The sequence below is a fragment of the Helobdella robusta genome (assembly GCF_000326865.2).
Source record: "Helobdella robusta unplaced genomic scaffold HELROscaffold_61, whole genome shotgun sequence".
NCBI lineage: Eukaryota > Metazoa > Annelida > Clitellata > Rhynchobdellida > Glossiphoniidae > Helobdella > Helobdella robusta.
Genome location: NW_008705338.1, coordinates 278266 through 297872, shown reverse-complemented (window position 1 = coordinate 297872; position 19607 = coordinate 278266). Strand labels below are relative to the sequence as shown.

General features: G+C 37.9%; 2 protein-coding genes across 2 annotated transcripts; both read left to right on the top strand.

The window, feature by feature from the left end:
• Positions 1-4171: 4171 nt before the first annotated feature.
• HELRODRAFT_87980 (hypothetical protein) lies at positions 4172-4432 on the top strand (the record flags this gene model as incomplete). The annotated part of the gene is made up of 1 exon (XM_009029640.1): positions 4172-4432. The coding sequence occupies one exon, from the start codon at positions 4172-4174 to the stop codon at positions 4430-4432; it is 261 nt and encodes an 86-aa protein (XP_009027888.1).
• Positions 4433-9891: 5459 nt separating this feature from the next.
• Positions 9892-15605, top strand: HELRODRAFT_180351 (hypothetical protein; the record flags this gene model as incomplete). Its single annotated transcript, XM_009029667.1, has 7 exons — positions 9892-10952; positions 11034-11121; positions 11227-11429; positions 11604-12012; positions 12175-12527; positions 14781-14992; positions 15067-15605. 7 exons carry the CDS (start codon positions 9892-9894, stop codon positions 15603-15605), a joined length of 2865 nt encoding a protein of 954 aa, XP_009027915.1.
• Between the last annotated feature and the right edge of the window lie 4002 nt (positions 15606-19607).

The window sequence follows — 19607 nt, the reverse complement described above, 5'->3', positions numbered from 1 at the left end:
ATTTCTTTGATCGCACATTGATACACAACATGTCTATAAAATCATCATTAAACACTTTATTCTTAGACAACCACAAAATCCAAATCATTTCTTACAAACATGCCAACGCAACCTCCTATACCAAAGTTTTTATTTTTTTTATTTATAATTTTCTAATTCAATCAATGGAGCAGACAATTCATTCAACCAGTTTCACTAATAACTATCAGATTAAATATTTTATAAAATTGATTAATTAAAATTTGTAAAGTCGTCATCTTGTTGTATAGGCTTCGAGTGTTTATATGCAAAATGGACAAACATGGTGTAAACAAATTAACTCCAGAACTAACTATAGAAACTATTTTCAGTATAATATGGCGTTTGGCTGTACACAAAATTGTTAACGAATTCATCTCGCATCGCCATGTTTCGTGGCAATAGTCTACAATTTTTTTTCTGCCAATGAAAAATCCCATTCACGCAGGAACGTGTACTGGGACCATATATCTGGATTTGTTAACTTTGGTAGCTCTTTAATTGGCAAAATTATTTTAAAAGTTGTTGACTCGATTGATGCGTTTTGGATTATCCGTTGTGTTTCTTTTTTGTAAAACAGAGAAGCAATGATTGAACGCTATTATTATTATTATTATTACGTTAAACAAAGGCGAAGACGAAACGTCCCTGTGCTTTCTCAAAACTAAGACAATTTTAAAACAATAAATTAAATAAACCTATGAGTCTATACTGAATAAATTTAAAATAATTAATATTCTTATAAGTCAAATAATATATTAAACCTTGTAAAATAAAGAAAAGATAATAATAAAAAAAACAAAAATAAATAAATTAATCACATATCCAATCAATAAATTGACGATAATATCGATACATACTGATAAAAAAAATTGAATATATCCCAATCTCACAAATAGCCAATGTCACATCAAGTATCATTTGCCCTCCAATCATACATAAATCTGGCATTCATAAGATAAGTATCCAACTTTTTTTTAAATCATTCACATTATCAGCATTCACAACATCGACACACAGATTGTTCCAGATACAAATTGATTTATTGATAAAGTATTGTTTCCTCAAGTTCTTATGGAATGGAAGAGCAGTCAATTTCACTTCTTGTCCTCTTGTTCGTCCCCCAGCTTTCATCATTACTGGGAGGTCACGTTGATCTTTAGCTCTAAACAAGTTATACATCATGATGAGATTCCCTCTAATGCGTTTGTATTTCAGTGTTGGCAAGCTCAAAAATTTTAGACGATTTTCATATTTCATATGTTTAAGGCCTTGATCGACTTTGTTGCTCTTTTCTGGACCCTTTCTATCACCTCTGTTTCCCGTACTGTCCACGGAGACCAAACACAAGCTGCATACTCTAGTTGAGATCTGATTAATGATTTATAAAGCATTTAAAAAAGGATCACTAACACCTTTAAAATTTCTAATTATTAAACCTAACAAAGAATAAGCTTTTCTGACATTGTTATGAATATGATCAACAAATTTTAAAGAATTATCAAATATTACACCTAAGTCTTTAATACTATCGACATTATCCAATGCAGCGGTTCTCAACCTTTTCAGTGACGTGGACCACTTATAAAGTTCCTGTCTCAGTTGCGGACCACCACTGAAAATTGTGTGTTTTTGCCTGAATCAAAAAACAAAAACAACTTTGAAATGTACAATGTTTATTTGAAATTTATGCATACATGTCAGAATTTGGTTACAAAAAAGTGATTATTATTAATTAGAAAAAAATTCAAATTATTTTAATGTGAGCCTTGAGCTTGCATATTTGAGCACAGTTTATCCACACGAGGTGTAATGCTTGAAAGACTCAAACGTAGATCATCTTCAACATCAAGTCGTGAACGATATTTTGTCTTAATTGAAACTAGTGCAGAGAATCCACATTCACAAAGATATAATGTCGCAAAAGGTAAAATAATTTTAAAAGCTTGCTCAGACAGTTCTGGATATTCATGTGAAACTTGAATCCAAAACTTCATCAAGCTCACTGTTTTTTGGAAAATTTTCAATGTAGAATCCACTGGTGAGGTCAATGAATTGGTTTAATTCTGATGTTGGCAGATTTAATGAATCAGCTTTTACAAGAAACGGACAAGGACTGGATACCCACAAAAAATTCTGAATGTTTATATCACCAAAGTAGATGTGAAATTGATCCAGCAATGATTGAATATGTCCAGAAATTAAATTTATCAATTTTGTTTTATCAATCTCAGCATTTTCTGGTTTTTCAGTAAATTCGTGTAATTGATCAAACATGTCAAAGTTACCTTCCAATATTTTTCGCTTCCAAAGATCAAGTTTTCTAATAAAAGCCGATACTTTATCACTGAGCGTGATTAAGTTTGTCTGTTTCCCTTGCATAGATGAATTCAGTTTATTTAGCTGTTCAAAAATATCAGCCAAATAAGCCAGAGTAGCAACCCATGAATTGTCATTCAAATAAGCTGCAAGTTGGGGAGTTTTTTCTTCAAGAAACTCTTTCAAAGCATCACGCAATTCATAGAGTCTGTTAAAAACTTTCCCCCTCGATAACCAGCGAACTTCAGTATACATCAGTAACTGTTCATATTCCAGCTCCATATCTAAACACAAGGCAGCAAAGAGGCGAGAATTCAGTGGACGTGTCTTGATGAAATTAACAATTTTTATAGCCTGATTAAAAATAGACTTTAACTCGGCACTCATTTTCACTTACACGTTCCCACAAGCCAGTTTGTCTTCCTGTCATTGCTGCTGCACCATCAGTGCACACTCCATCACATCATTGCCATTCGATGCCATTGAATGTCATGAAATTATCAAGGATTGCAAAAAGTTTTGCGCTTGTTGTATGACCCGGGCAAGTTTTACAAAACAACAAATCTTCTTCAACTTCATCCACCCAAATATATCTCACATAAGCCATTAATTTTGCCTGGCCAGACACATCTGTCGATTCATCCAATTGAATTGCAAATTAAATATTTCTCGACACATATCTATAGCAGCAGGCATTATTAGTCTCGGCAATTGTGTGTGGTTTTCTCGCTTTTGCAATTTGAATAGTCACTAAAGCTCTTAAAGCTTTCTCGTTGACTTTTGTTGCTTTTGAGATGCATTCCTTTTGACTAGCAAGTGACTGTTTCTTACGCATAAAATATTCAAGTGGTTTTTCTGAGCAATCAGGGTAATTAGTTTTAAGATGTCTTTGGAGTTTTGTAGGTTTCATTGTTTCATTTGAAAGAGTTTGTGAGCATATTACACACTGTGGTTTAGGTTGATCATTTACTGTGACACATATAAATCCAAAACGCAAGTATTTTTATCACATCGTCGTACGGTTGTTCGTCTTTTTTTTCTCAGAACTTCAGTTGTTTCACAGCCACTCAAGTCAGAGGAACTATCATCGTTTTGATTTTGTTCGTTTGTTTTTTTGGTTAGAAATTTATCCATTTATTTTTTTAAATTTAATTATTTGTACATGTACTATAATTTTTATAAGGTCTTTAAAATTTAAACTTGAAATGCTAAAATGTCAACAAGCAGACGTGAGATTTCCGGTGGTGTGATTAAAAGTAAACATAATTTAAAACGAATTTCATATTGTTATAACCGTGCTACCGAACGCACTAGATTCTAGCGTATTCTAGAATGTTCTAGTGACTGGAGCATTCTAGAGTATGCTAGAATCGGACCATCTAGAAGAATCTAGAAACGACGCTTGCGAAGAGTATATAAGCGCACGCCGCAAGAAGATTCGTGATTAGTGATATTCGTGATTAGTGATATTCGTAATTAGTGAAATTCGTGATTTTGTGAATAGCGATTCGGTGAATTATTTAAAGCGATATTTGATTTGTTTGTTGACGTTGTCATAGCGATAGATTTTGAACGATTTAAAAGTTAATTGTTGCGTTAGTTTGAATTTACTGGAAATAAACGATTAGTTGATTTCTTCTGTAAATAAAGTTTAATAACTAATAATAGTTGATTTTTTCTGTAAATAAAGTTTAATAGCTGTTTGGAATATTTTATTCAATCGAGGATTTGAACCCGTCGCATAGTAAATCGGTTACGACAGCGAGTATTATAACATTGGTGTCAGAAGTGGGATCTTCGACCAGCGAATTACTACTCGTAGAAAAAGAACACGATGTCAAAACTATGTGGTTTGAACGTAGTTCAGCTACGAGAAGAACTACAGAAACGAAGCCTTGTCACAAGTGGCAACAAAGAAGTACTAGTAGCACGTCTGAGAGAAGCTCTCATTGATGAAGGTAAGAACCCAGAAGAATTCAAGTTTGATGGTGCTGACGAAGACAATGAAATTAGCACAGGCACGTTTACAACCGCTAAAATGATGGAACTTCTGCTTAGTATGTCAACTGAAATAAAACAACAGTCCGAACGATAGACAGAAGAGTTAAAACAACAGATCAAGGAACAGTCCGAACGACAGACAGAGGAGTTAAAACACGTAAAATTGGAAGTGGCAGAACAGATTGAAGAACAGTCAACAAGAATAGAAATGATCGAGCAGAAACTTGATCGTCAGACCGTGGAGGTAGATCACAAGATAGACAAATTGAAGCGAGAATTGGAGCAATCCAAAAAAATGGCCATGCCGTTAGACCACGCATCCGGAAGAACTTTGAAGGTACCAGCATTTGACGGAGAGATGTCCTGGAACGTTTATAAAACCCAGTTCGACGCAGCGGCAACTAGTAACTGTTGGAACGGAAAAGAACGAGCAACAGCACTGATACTGGCCCTGCGAGGTTCAGCGGCAGAGGTTCTTCAGACGATTCCGGAGGAGAACCACTTCAACTATGAAGTTCTGGTTAGCGCGTTGGATTTACGTTATGGTGAAGAACACATGAAACAGATTTATCGGTCTCAGCTTAGAAACAGAACGCAACGATCTGGTGAATCCATTCAGCAGCTGGCACAAGATATCGAACGGTTGACATTGCTGTCGTATCCAACATCAGACCCCGAGCATAGAGACGAAACTGCCCTGGATACGTTTATCAAGGCCCTTCGTGATTCGGAACTCAAGCAATCCCTTCTCTTGTCAGATAAACGAAAACTCAAGGATGCCGTTGCGCTTTTGAATCGGCAAAGCAAGCATCAAAAAGTGACGTACGTCTACGCCAAGTACATGAAGAATGCCCTTGCCAAGAAGGTGGTTGCGAAACGCAAACATCAACAGCATGGTGTACCCCAATGCTGGATTTGTGGTGAAAAAGGCCATCTACGTCGTGATTGTAAACACCGCCTAAAAGATAACTACTGCCGAAATTGCGCGACAATATGGCGCAAAAGAAGAGAAGATGATCCTGTATCACGATCGGCCCCTTCTAACGAAGGGGCGGAAAAGCTAATAAGAGCCAACTTTGTGGGGCAGAGGTTGGCTAGTAGAATTGACGCCCCCAGTACCGTAATTAACGTTTCCAGACTACATCGAAATCGAAACGACCTATGGCTGAACGGAAAAGTTGATCAACGAGAATGTGTAATTACAGTCGACATCGGAGCAAAAAAATCGATTTTAAGATCTGATTTGGTACCCAATCTGAAGAAAGAGACTTCTAACAAATACATCCTTCGAACAGCTACCGGAGGAACAGCACCAGTCTATGGAAAGATTCTCCGTACTGTTCAGCTAGGCGACTTGTTATTCGAAGGTTCATTCTTAGTCGCGGATATCATCGACGAATGCATAATAGGTGTCGACTTTCTGACAAAATATGGGTTCAAAATTGACTTAGAAAAACGCATTCTTAGATGGAGAAATACAGAAGTGATAATGGGGGATAGCGATGAAAAATGCATTCGAGTGACAGTCGATTGTGACATAGAACTACCTCAATCATCTGAAAACATCGTATGGTGCAAGTTGAATTGCGATTCAAGGATTGATGGAGCCAACCTCAACGACAAATGTACAGAACGCGGTCATTGGAAAATGCCTGGTAGAAGCGAACAAAAATGGTCTTATTCCTGTCAGAATAATGAATAACGCTAAACACACTATTAAAATTAAAAAAGGCGAGGAAATAGGTAATTGCCAATCAATAAATTTGGTGAAATCATTAGATATGGAGCAACAGGAAAAGGTTCTACCAACTGACAAAGGTAGACTCAAAGAACTTACCAAAAATCTACTGGATGAACTCAATTTGTATCAAGAAGACCGTCTAAAAGCCGAGGCGTTGATTGCTGATTTTACAGAATACGTGGATAATCTTCGACAGCGATTAAACCATATTCACCGTTACGTACGCCTTAAAATTATGAAAAACACGGAGGCGGCCAAAACCAGAAACGACTTGAAAGGAAGCAGTGGCGGTTTTGCTGTCGACGAGTTAGTTTGGCTGTACAACCCACAGCGAAAAAAAGGACGTTCTCCAAAGCTCCTGCGAGGGTGGAAAGGACCTTATCAAGTCATCACCCGCTTGATTGACGTCGTCTACCGTATTCAGGAATATCGGAAGCCGAGAGCAAGAATGAAGATCGTTCATTTGGATAGACTGGCTCCGTACCATGCGGTCACCGGAACGAAAGCTGTTCGGGACGAACAGAACTAAGAAGGGGGTAATGTTATAACCGTGCTACCGAACGCACTAGATTCTAGCGTATTCTAGAATGTTCTAGTGACTGGAGCATTCTAGAGTATGCTAGAATCGGACCATCTAGAAGAATCTAGAAACGACGCTTGCGAAGAGTATATAAGCGCACCTCGCAAGAAGCTGATTCGTGATTAGTGATATTCGTGATTAATGATATTCGTGATTAGTGATATTCGTGATTAGTGATATTCGTGATTAGTGATATTCGTGATTAGTGAAATTCGTGATTTTGTGAATAGCAATTCGGTGAATTATTTAAAGCGATATTTGATTTGTTTGTTGACGTTGTCATAGCGATAGATTTTGAACGATTTAAAAGTTAATTGTTGCGTTAGTTTGAATTTACTGGAAATAAACGATTAGTTGATTTCTTCTGTAAATAAAGTTTAATAACTAATAATAGTTGATTTCTTCTGTAAATAAGGTTTAATAACTGTTTGGAATATTTTATTCAATCGAGGATTTGAACCCGTCGCATCGTAAATCGGTTACGACAGCGAGTATTATAACAATATGTTGCAACAATTTTAGTGCTATCTAGCGATTAAAACAAACAAAATTAACCAGATTAATAGTAAGAAAATTTTGTCATTATTAGTTTCCTGCGGCCATCTATTCTAGCGATCGAAATTGAATGAAATTAAAAAAAAGACAAAAATATATATTTGTTTTTTGTTTTTGTATGTTTTTAATTTTAAAAGCGCAATTTTAGACTCTGCTTGCGGACCACCAAGCAGGTGGACCACAGGTTGAGAACCACTGATCCAATGTATGATGACCAATTTTATATTGAAAATTATTTTCAGGTATGTTATACCCATATTTCATTACCACACATTTTTTTCATTTAATTTTACATTACTCTTTGCACACCAACTAGTCAAGTCATTTAACCCATTTTGTAATACCATTCTATCAATATCATCATCTGAGCTTACAATTCTGTACAATTTTGCATCATCTGCATACATATACATTGCTGGGCCTTTTGCATCTTTATACTAATTAAACACATCATTAACATATAAAAAAAAATAATATAGGACCCAGCACACTTCCTTGAGGAACCCCACTTAACATTGTACAATATCTAGACATTTTATCATTCAATCTCACTCTGAATGTTCTTCCACTTAAATAACTGTTTACCCAAGTAATTAATCTATCATTCAATCTGTATTCTTTCATTTTTTTCAACTAAAATACCATGTGACACTCTATCAAAAGCCTTCTCAAAATCCGTGTACACAACATCAATCCTGTAGCCATCATCTAGTGCCTTAGTCCAATCATCCAGAAGTTTCAAGAGTTGCATTACCGTTGATTTACCTTTTACAAAACCATATTGTCTAGGGTCAATCAAATCATTATCAGTTAAATACAACATCAAATCATCTTTAATAACCGATTTCATCAGTTTACAAAAAACGCTGGTCAATGCCACTGGTCTATAATTTCTTGCATCTTTTTTATCACCCTTTTTATAGATAGCTTTACAACACTTTCCTTCCATATACTAGGTATGACTCCCAATTGATATGATATACCATATAAAGCAGACAAATAATTACAAACAGACTCTTTACATTCGAATAAAATCTTATTACACTCACAGCAGAGACTCTTATCCTTATTAGCCATCTCAATTATCAATTACTCTTTCTCTCTCTTTCCCTTATATCTTAGATATATAATTTATATATCAAATATACACTCTCAAGTGCGAGAACAATCAATCAAACAAACACAGAAAAATGACAACACCCAACAACAAGAGCCTTGCGTGTATCCAACAACGGTTGCACGAACCGTTGTCGTACTAGCCTCTCAACGCCTCTAGCCGTGCACTTATGTTAGTATGTATTCTTAATTAAATAATAATGTTAAATAACACATAACCGTTTTCGGAACTAATTCGCTGGGGAATACAACTCTACAATACTAAAAAACAACTTTTTATAAAAAAAATTATCAAGAATAATTTAATTGATATTATTGCCCACCAAAGATTATATTACAATAATGATGTTAGTTTGATGTTAGCTATATTGTTAGTTTTCAAATGGCTTTCAATTACGTCTGTTAGTACGAACTTATGCTACTAACAAGACACCTTGTTGTGAGTTAAAATAAATAAAACAAACACAATTCAGGCGTAACAAAATACTATCTTTATTCCCACGTCAATCTCTTACCGTTTCGTTTACAAGCTATCAGGCAAAAAGGGAAGAAGTCGAGAGAGAAGCAAAGACATAAAAATTAACATAGATTAGATAACATTGAAAATTGCAATAATCTTTAATAATAATTAATACATAAGATAGTTAATAAATGAATGTTTGATCTTTACAATACTCTCCCACAAAAGGCGGAGCCGTTTAAAAACAAGAATATTCATTTCGTTTGTTGAATGTTATTCGCCTCCCTTTTCTGCAGTGTTGGGTTGTTGGTTCCGATGTGGTTGACGTCGGTCTTGTTTCTTGTGTTGTTGTTGAGCCTGATGTTGTTGTTGCTGTTTCTGGTGTTTCAGTAGATTTTGTGTCTGATGTTGCTGGTTTTTTTGAATCTGTTGTAGAAAGTTTGTTGTTCGTTGTCGAACTATTCTTGTTGTTTATTCTGGTTTTGGCTGTTAGAGGTAATGATAAACAAGCTGGCTTTAATCGATCAATTAACACATTTTGAAAATTTCCTGGTAACAATTCAATTTTAAAGTGTAAGGTTTTTTTAGCGCGCATGTGGAATGAATGGCGCAAGTGTGTATGTTGGCGCATGTTGTGGTCAGGTGGGCAGTCTGGTCGAATGTCGTGTGAATTGGTTTTGTATGCAGGTTGGTTGAATGTTGGTATGGCGCATATATGGTGAGTATGGTTGAGAATGAATGTTTCTCAGTTTATTTAGAATTTGTTTGGTATATAAACCTTTTGGACAATTGTAAGAAAAAGAAGGAAAGTTGGTGTTATAATTTGGTGTTTTGGAATAGCGTTGTGAATTAGTCTTTGGTTTTATCGTGGTTGCATTGGTCGGACGGTTGTTTCTTGTTTTGGGATTTCATTTGTTACGGCTGGTAAAAATATTTTTTTTCGTTTATTTAGAACATTTAATTTAGTTGACTTTAGAAACATTTGCTTTAAAGAGTATTATTTTGTTTGCTTTAAAGAATATTATTTTATTTCTTTTATTTTTGGTTCATTAATAGAATTATTTCAGTTAGGCTTGGTTTGTCACTTTTAAAAACTTAAACATGTTTGAAGAAGACTTGCTAGCTGTTAATAGGGCCGGATTAACCAACCAGCAAGCAGGGCGCGATAATACTTCCGCCCGGCCCGTATTTTCCGACCCGGAAATAAAATGTTGTGAAGAGGCGAGTCCCGGCCAGAAGCAAGACTGCCTAGGCTGGCGGCGGCGGCTGTTGATATTCGAGCGAAGGAAAAATTTCGCCGCGCGGCAAAATTTCACAATTGGCGCCCAACGTGGGGTCTCTACTTCAAAAGTTTTAGGTGACAGGTATAGCAGGAGTCAAGGTGATTACCCTCGTCAATTTTTAGGTGATGAGTATATCACAGATAAAATTAAAATGGTTTCTCCCAAACTTTTAGGTGACAGGTATGGCAGTGACAGCAGTGAAATTCCTAATTCCAAATTTTTAGGTGACAGGCACGACAGGAGCCGTAACGAAACCTTCCCAGCTTTTTTAGGTGACAGGGCTGGTTCTACCAAAAATATTTTAGATTTTAAGTATCAGGTAGGTCAACAGTCAGTACCGGAGGCAGTTGTTTGTAAAACTTCTCCAGGATTTTCAGGTAATGGGTTTGACGACGCACAGAAAATTTTCAGTTTTAAGTCTGCGGAATTCGCGCCAGAACAAGTTTTACCAGTTTATAAGCCTACGCCAGCACAAAGGCTTTCTGTTATTCGTAAACGTAATAATGTTTCAAATTCTAGGAATAGGTGCAGAATGGTTCAAGAGGATGAAGAAGTCGAACACAGTCCTTCGTTTGACAACCACGGGGAATCACTGCATTGTCAGCCGAGTGTAAATACCAAACATCACAGGTTGGTCCGACATCACGAGCTGTTAAAACCAGACAAGTTTGATGGCACTGGGTGTCTCAAAACTTTTCTTAAGAAGTTCGAGATATGTGCTATGTATAACCAATGGAGTATGGACGACATGGAAGCGTATCTGTCATGTTCGTTGACAGGTGAAGCTGCTGAAGTTCTTTGGGACTTAGCGGGACTAGGTTATCAAGAATTAGTAACAAAGTTAGAAAACCGTTATGGAACGAGTGATCACGAAGAGTCGTGAGTTGCAGACTCTTCGACGCAAACCAGGTGAGTCGCTTCGTGAATTATCACAAACGGTAAAAAAGTTAATGTCGTTAGCTTACCCGGGCGAACAGTCAAAGTTGGCGGTACATTTAACAAGAGATTTTTTTTATTTGCTCTTAATGACGCTGATTTAGAACTGAAAGTTAGAGAAAGGGAATCAAGAAATATTGATGAGTCGTTACGAATTGCACAGCGCCTTGAAGTTTCAAAAAACTTAGTTTATTCATCCTACAGGTTTACCCCACAGGTTAGGAACATGCAGGATACAACAGAAAACAGGATGAAGGCAGTGGAGTGGCAATTAAACGCGCTTCGTCAATCGGTTGACGTCATTCAAGACAATAAGGTACAGTCAGCTGTCCCTCGGAGCAGGAGTGAAAAAGTTTGTTTTGGCTGTGGAAAACCAGGACACTTCATCTCCCAATGTCCTCAGAAAAATATACCAAACAAGTTTCAGTCAAGCAATCAAAAGGGTCAGAATAACTGTTACAGGTGCGGAAAATCAGGCCATTTCAAAAGAGAATGTCCAGAGAAGGAAAAGTCAAATAAACAATCACAACGCGTGAACAAATCTGATGAAAATGATGATCAAACTTTATATCTGCCGATTTCGATAAATGGCAGAAAAAGATTGGGTTTGTTGGATAGCGGAAGCAGGGTATCTATCATCCCGTCCTCAATGGTTGACGTCGCGAGGGTCACACCTACCAAAAGATCGCTGAAGGCCGCTAACAATACAGAAATTCCAATAAAGGGGGAAATGAGACTATGGATAAAGGTTGGTGGATTTTCTAAGCTTGCTTCGGTTTTGGTATCGGACCACGTGTCAGAAATTATCTTGGGTTTAGACTGGCTAGTAAATAATAAAGTCTCATGGAAGTTTGACGAAGCACAAATTACCGTTGGTAACAAAAATAGAGTAGTGAAGTTGGTCACTAAAAGATTGTCAGAGAGGCAATTGTGCCGAATCTATTCCAGTGTGGAAGTGCAAATTTTGGCACGAGCTGAAATAGATGTACCAACAAAATTGGTGGTACGCCAGCCATCCAAATTAACATTGACAGATTGTGTATGTTCTGAGGCAAAGCAAGTGACGTCGGGTGTATTTGTTGTAAGGACGTTGCTTCCGATAAAATACGAGGGTCAATGAGTCAGAATATTAAACGTAAATGACGAATCCAGGATGATTAAACAGGGAACGCGGTTGGCCGATCTTTCATGGGTCATCGTGGAAAATAAGTTGGATCAACAACTGCTGCAGGAGAATCTAGTTAACGTCAAAACCATAATTGACGAATTGACCAGGGATGCCCCCGAAGAAGGAAGGCGTGAATTATCTGAGTTATTAAATAATTTTCAGGATGTATTTAGTGATACAGGTACAGAAATTGGAGTTGCAAAAGGGATTTATCATAAGATCAACACAGAGCAGGCCCGGCCAATAAAGCAACAACTCAGACGTCATCCCCCGGCACACCAAAAAGTTATCGCAAAACAGGTAGACGAAATGTTGGAGCAAGATGTGATTGAGCCATCTCGTGGGCCTTGGTCCTCCAACACTGTCTTGGTAAAGAAAAAAGACGGCTCCTACCAATGTTGTATTGATTACCGGAAATTAAATTTGTTAACAGTAAAGGACGCGTACCCACTTCCAAGAATAGACATGTGTCTAGACGCGATGTCAGGTGCGCGGTGGTTTTCTACTCTGGATCTTAAATCATCTTATCACCAAATAGAAATGCATCCAAATGATAGGGATAAAACTGCTTTCGTCTGTAACAAAGGCATTTTTAGGTTCAAACGAATGCCGTTTGGGTTATGTAACGCTGGCGCTACTTTTCAGCGCTTGATGGATATAGTGCTTTCGGACTTGTGCCCGAATACATGTTTGGCGTACATCGATGATATAATTGTATATTCTAATAATTTGCAGGATCATTTTTTTAGGTTAAAACAAGTTTTTAGCAGGTTAAGAAACACAGGACTGAAAGTCAAGATAGAGAAATGTAGATTCCTCAAGGAAGCCGTTACATTCTTGGGGCATATTATCTTTTCGAAAGGAATAGCAACAGATCCGTCGAAAACGGAAGCTGTTCGGGACTGGCCCATACCAACTTCTTTGACGGATGTTAGAGGATTTTTAGGTTTAGCTGGATATTATAGACGTTTTGTTCGTGGATTTTCACAATTGGCAAAACCGTTAAACTTTCTCCTAAGGAACAAACAAAAATTCAGCTGGGGATTGGAGCAGCAAAAAGCTTTCGAAAATTTGAAGTCTGCGTTGACAACCGCACCGGTTTTAGCTATGCCACTAGACGATGGATCTTTTGTTCTGGACACTGATGCTTCTCAGCAAACTATTGGAGCAGTATTGTCGCAGTTGCAGGATGGCAAAAAAAAGGTAATTGCGTATGCTAGTCGAACCCTGAGTCGAGCTGAAGAAAATTATTGCACCACGCGAAAAGAGTTACTAGCAGTCGTTTATTTTTTAAAATACTTCAAGCAATATTTGTTGGGTGGGCATTTTACCATCAGAACAGATCATGCACCGCTGACATGGTTGAGAAATACACCCGACCCTATTGGTCAACAGGCAAGATGGTTAGAACAAATGGAGGAGTTTGATTTTAATATTATCCACAGGGCAGGTACGAAACATGGTAATGCAGATGCCATGTCTCGGAAACCGTGTAAAAAAGAGTGCTGCAAGCCAGAAACACCAGAAACACGAGCGGTGAAACAGGTTAAAGAAGCAGACGAATTTATTAACCTGAGAGAGGGTCAATATGCGGATAAAACAATCCAGGTTTTTGTTAAGTGGCTGCAGGAAAATGCTGCCAAACCGCCCTGGGACGACATATCAAGTGAGGATAGGACGTTCAAAACGCTTTGGAACCTATGGGACCGCCTAGTAATCAAAGACGTTGTCTTATGTAGACGGTTCGAAATAACAGAGACTGGAGATGTGGTTTGGCAGGCCTGGGTGCCTGCAAATATGACTAACTCTGTATTATTAACTGCCCATACAGGAATGACAGGTGGACATTTAGGAGTGAGTAAACTGAGAGAATCCATTCAACAAAGGTTTTACTGGCCAACATGGAAAACTGACGTTGAGATGTTTGTCAAGACGTGCGAGAAATGCTGTCGATATTACCGGGGTAAGCCACCACGGCAAGCAAAAATGAAAATAATGTTGTCGGGCATGCCATGGGAAAGGGTAGCTCTGGACATCACCGGGCCACATCCAAAGTCGAAGAAGGGGCATATCTTTATACTAACGATTTTGGATCATTTTTCAAAGTGGACAGAAGCATTTCCGATACAAAAGCACACAGCAGCTACAGTGTCTAAGGTCTTAACCACAGACATTTTTCCGAGGTTTGGAATGCCGATGCAAATACTCACAGATCAGGGTAGGGAGTTTGAAAGCAAACCATTTACGACGCTTTTACATACTTTGGGAATCGAAAAGTTGAGGACATCCCCGTACAATCCATCATCCAATGGGGCGATAGAGCGATTCCACAAAACGCTTAATTCGATGCTGGCCAAAGTTGTAGATGAATCCCAGAGTGATTGGGATGAACATTTACCACACGTTATGGCAGCGTACCGGGCAAGCGTACATTCGGCGACAGGGTTTACCCCAAATAGGTTATTTTTAGGGAGAGAAAACATGATGCCAGTGGATCTGGTGTATCGATTACCTAAAGAATCCAACCTAGGTGAGACTTACCATGAATTTGTAAAACAAGTGCTCAACCGGTCATTAGTAGCTCATTAATTGGCGCGGGAAAGGTTAAAGACAGGGGCACTTTATTGGAAGTCATTGTATGATGCTAAGGTCAAAGTCCTGACTCTACGACCGGGAGACAAGGTATGGGACCTGTACCCAAGATCATGGCAAGAAAAATCTCCAAAATGGGTCAGCCCATACGTGGGTCCATATATAGTGGATCATTTAATTCCTCCAGTCAATGCGGCAATAAAAAAAACGACAGAGCTAAACCGTTTGTCGTCCACATAAATAAATTAAAATTGATTTGTTGATTAATTTTCGTTAATTTATTTTCATTTTTTTTAGGTAGGATGAAACAGTGCAGCAAATGTGGGAGAAGGATGTTGACACGCAACCACAAGAGACATTTCGACAGGTGCTCTGGAGCGGGAAACAGCGCATCAGATAGCCAGCTAGTGTCACTGGGACGAGCAATCCCGTATTTAGAAAACAGTACACCGGAGAAAGCGGTCAACGCTTGGAAATTATCGTTCCCGGGTATTCCGTCAAGTGAATTATGGAAAAATTACGTAGTCGCAAGGGCATCAATGAGTGAACTGGTCGCAGCATTGACCCCGAGCTTCTCACTTGAAAATTGTGCTGAGGAACCGACACAACGAAAAAGACGGGCAAGCGAAGCTAGGCGGTGGGTGAATCAGTTTATAGCTTTCGAACTGCCCAATGAAGCCCACCAAGAAACATCACTGGGGTCAGTGCCCATGTCGAGCCACGTAGAAATAGCGGGCGAAAGCTTGGTCGACACACCATGCTCAACTGCCAGACCGTCGCTGTGGACTGGATACTGGAAGGCCAGGTTTACGAGGGCGAGACGCCATTCCCTGTAGACCAGCAACAAGCCCAACTGTACCGAGTAAGAAGGGAAGAAAGAGGCCGTCCAGATGGGGCCCGGAATTGATAGCGATCAACATCCCCAGTTTCGATGAGGAGCTTCGAAAGCAAACTTCGGGGCTACGTTCGATGGGGTGGGGGATGTTGTGAGGTTTTTTTAGCGCGCATGTGGAATGAATGGCGCAAGTGTGTATGTGGTCAGGTAGGCAGTCTGGTCGAATGTCGTATGAATTGGTTTTGTTTGCAGGTTGGTTGAATGTTGGTATGGCGCATATATGGTGAGTATGGTTGAGAATGAATGTTTCTCAGTTTGTTTAGAATTTGTTTGGTATATAAACCTTTTGAACAATTGTAGAAAAAAGAAGGAAAGTTGGTGTTATAATTTGGTGTTTTGGAATAGCGTTGTGAATTAGTCTTTGGTTTTATCGTGGTTGCATTGGTCGGACGGTTGTTTCTTGTTTTGGGATTTCATTTGTTACGGCTGGTAAAAATATTTTTTTTTCGTTTATTTAGAACATTTAATTTAGTTGACTTTAGAAACATTTGTTTTAAAGAGTATTATTTTGTTTGCTTTAAAGAATATTATTTTGTTTCTTTTATTATTGGTTCATTAATAGAATTATTTCAGTAAGGCTTGGTTTGTCACTTTTAAAAACTAAAACATGTTTGAAGAAGACTTGCTAGCTGTTAATAGGGCCGGATTAACCGACCAGCAAGCAGGGCGCGATAATACTTCCGCCCGGCCCGTATTTTCCGACCCGGAAATAAAAAGTTATGAAGAGGCGAGTCCCGGCCACAAGCAAAACTGCCTAGACTGGCGGCTTCGGCTGTTGATATTCGAGCGAAGGAAAAATTTCGCCGCGCGGCAAAAGTTCACAAAAGTATTTATCGTTACGTTCAATCACTTTGAAAGGGCCTGTATATGGTGCTTCCAGTGGACGACGTACTCGATCTACTCTTAACCATACGTGACTACTTTTTGAAAGGTCATTTGGTACGTAAGCTTTTGGGGTAGAGTGATGTTGATTGTTAGTTGTTAGGTAGTCGTTAAGTTTAAACATTTCTTTTGCTAGTTGTTTGATCTGACTAGATGTTATATCTTCATTTGAATCTGGGAATAAAAATCGACTTGGTAATAACAAGTTGGTTCCTGTTACTGCTATTGCTGGAGATATACCATTTTCATCTGGTATGTTTCTTAGACCTAAAAGAACGACAGCTAATGCATCTAACCAGTTTTGTTTACGACAACTAATTGCTGTTTTCAAAGTACGATGTTGACGTTCTATTTTTTCGTTGGCTTGTGGATGATAACAGGTTGTACGCATACGGTAAAATCCAATTATTTTCGATAGTTCGTGAAATAATTCGCTCTCAAATTGTGTACCTCGGTCTTTTACAACATAAAGAGGGACACCAAATCGAGCGATCCAAATGTTCAAGAAAGTTGTAGCAACTGTTGAAGCTGATATTTCTGTCATTGGCGCTGCTTCGATCCAACCAGTTGTTCTGTCAATGCATGTGAGTAAATATCTGAATGGACTTGAATAGGTTTCATTTCCTTGCTTGACCGGTGGTAACGGACCTACAATATCAATATGAACAGTCTCAAAACGTTCAGACGGTAAATTGTATGATGATATCGTAGATTTCGTGTGTCGGTGAATTTTTTTTGTTGACAGCTTAAACACTCTCTTGACCATGTTCTTATTTGTTTGTCAATATCTGGCCAAAAATATCTTGATTTGATTAATCGTATTGATGTTTTGATACCTGGATGTGAGAGGTTATGAAGGCTGTCAAATATGGCTTTTCTCAAATTAACTGGGATATATGGTCTGGGGTATGGTGTTGATACATCACAAAATATTTTTTTGTTATCGCCAATTAGATATTGTTTCAACTGATCCTTGAATGATTTTATTTCATCATCAATTTCTTGTTGTTCGGCTATCGACGACAAGTCACAGACATCTATCTTTACACCATTTGCTGGCCGAGAGAGACAATCTGCAACAACGTTTTCTTCACTGCGGATATAAATGACGTCTGCAATGTATTCGGATATTATTGAAAGATATCGTTTTTGAACGTCTGACTTTAATGGCGTTTTCTTTTTGTAGGCAGCGCATAGTGGTTTGTGATCTGTAAATAGAGTTACATTTTTTCCTTCAATCTGATATTTAAAATGAATGACGGCAAGGTACGCTGCTAGTAGTTTTCTGTCAAATGTAGAAAGGTTACGTTGTGGTTCAGTTAACTTTTTAGAGTAGAAACCAATTGGTACAGGAGTTGAATCAACTACTTGATGCAGTGCTGCACCTATGGCGTAAACAGAACTGTCAGTAACTAAGTGGTATTTTGTACATTTTGAATCTGGATATAGAAGTGTTGTTACGTTGGCAAGTTTAGATTTGATGGTTTTAAAGGTTTCCAATCCTTCGTTATTAAACACTATTGTTTTTGAGTTTGGGTGTAACTTTATTAATTCTGTTAATGGAAATACAATATCTGCAAATTGTTGAATGAGTTTGCGATAGAAACCAATCATTTCTAAAAATCTACGCAAAGATTTAGTATCATTTGGAACTGGAAATTCTTCAATTTCGTTTATTTTTTCTTTTGTAGGAAATAGTCCTTCACCGCTGATGTTGAATACTAGGTAATTTAGATTTTTTTTGAAAAATTGGTACTTGTCTATGGAAATTCTCAAATTATTTTTGCTAAGGATTTGAAATACTGTTTCTAAATCTTTTTCATGTTGTTCAGTGCTTTCTGAAAATATGAGAATGTCGTCTAGATAAACAAAAATACAGTCGGTACCTAGAAAGATATTATCCATGAATCTTTGGAATGTACATCATGCATTTAGGAAACCAAAAGGCATAAACATGTACTCAAAGAGTCCAAAAGGTGTTATTAGGGCTGTTTTTTCAATATCGTTTTCATGTACTGGTATCTGGTGATAGGCTTTTAATAAGTCCAATTTTGAAAATATCTTTTTGCTATGTAGTTTAGTTGAGATGCTGTGAATATTTAGAATTGGATATCTGTCTGGTTTCGTAATGGCATTTACACAACGATAATCTCCGCAAGCTCTCCATTGTCCAGGAGTACCTTTTGGAACTAGATGGAGTGGAGAAGCCCAGGGAGATTTAGATTGTCTGATGATTCCGGCGTTTAGTAAAGACGTAAATTCCTCTTTTGCTACTTTATATTTCTCCTCAGATAGTTGGCGAGCCTTGGCAAATGTTGGCTGGCTTTCACCAGTGTCGATGATGTGTTTTACTTTTATGTTGATTTTTATTTGATTTTCATTTCTTGGTTCAATCAACATTGGAAATTTATTGATGAGTTTTGTTACTATCTGGGGAACTGGCGGTTTATTGATGTGAATTTGTTGAACGGAACGTTTGTTGTAATCGTTTTTTTTTTGTTATTGTGTCAATCAGTCTGTTGTTAGTGCAATCGACAAGGATTTCATAATGACTTAAAAAATCTTTGCCTAACAAAGGTTTGACAATATCTGCAATTACAGCATTCCATTTGTATGTTCTGTGCAATGGTAGGATGTGGATTTCAATAATGGTTTCTCCATGACAGGTAATGTTTTGACCACTCGCAGTTGACAGGTGAACGGCAGTTGGTTGCAAACATAATCCTGTTGAAAATTTTGTTGGGATGATTGTGACTGATGCGCCTGTATCTACTATTAATTTAAATGTTGTGCATCCAATTCTTGCGGCAACTTCAAAAAGAGGCGAAGAAATGTTGTTTGTGGGTGATCTCATTTGAGTTGGAGATGGAGGTCTTGAAGATGGTTGAATTTGTAAACTTTTTTTGTTTGGCCATCTGCACCATGGCTTGCACGTTTTCGACTTGTCGCCAAAATATATGTGACCTCGGCAGATTTGAGTGCGTTGGTCTTTATAAAATGGGCGAACGTTGATAGGGATGTTCGTATCAGGAATGCTGTTTGTTGACTCGTTCTGTTGAAA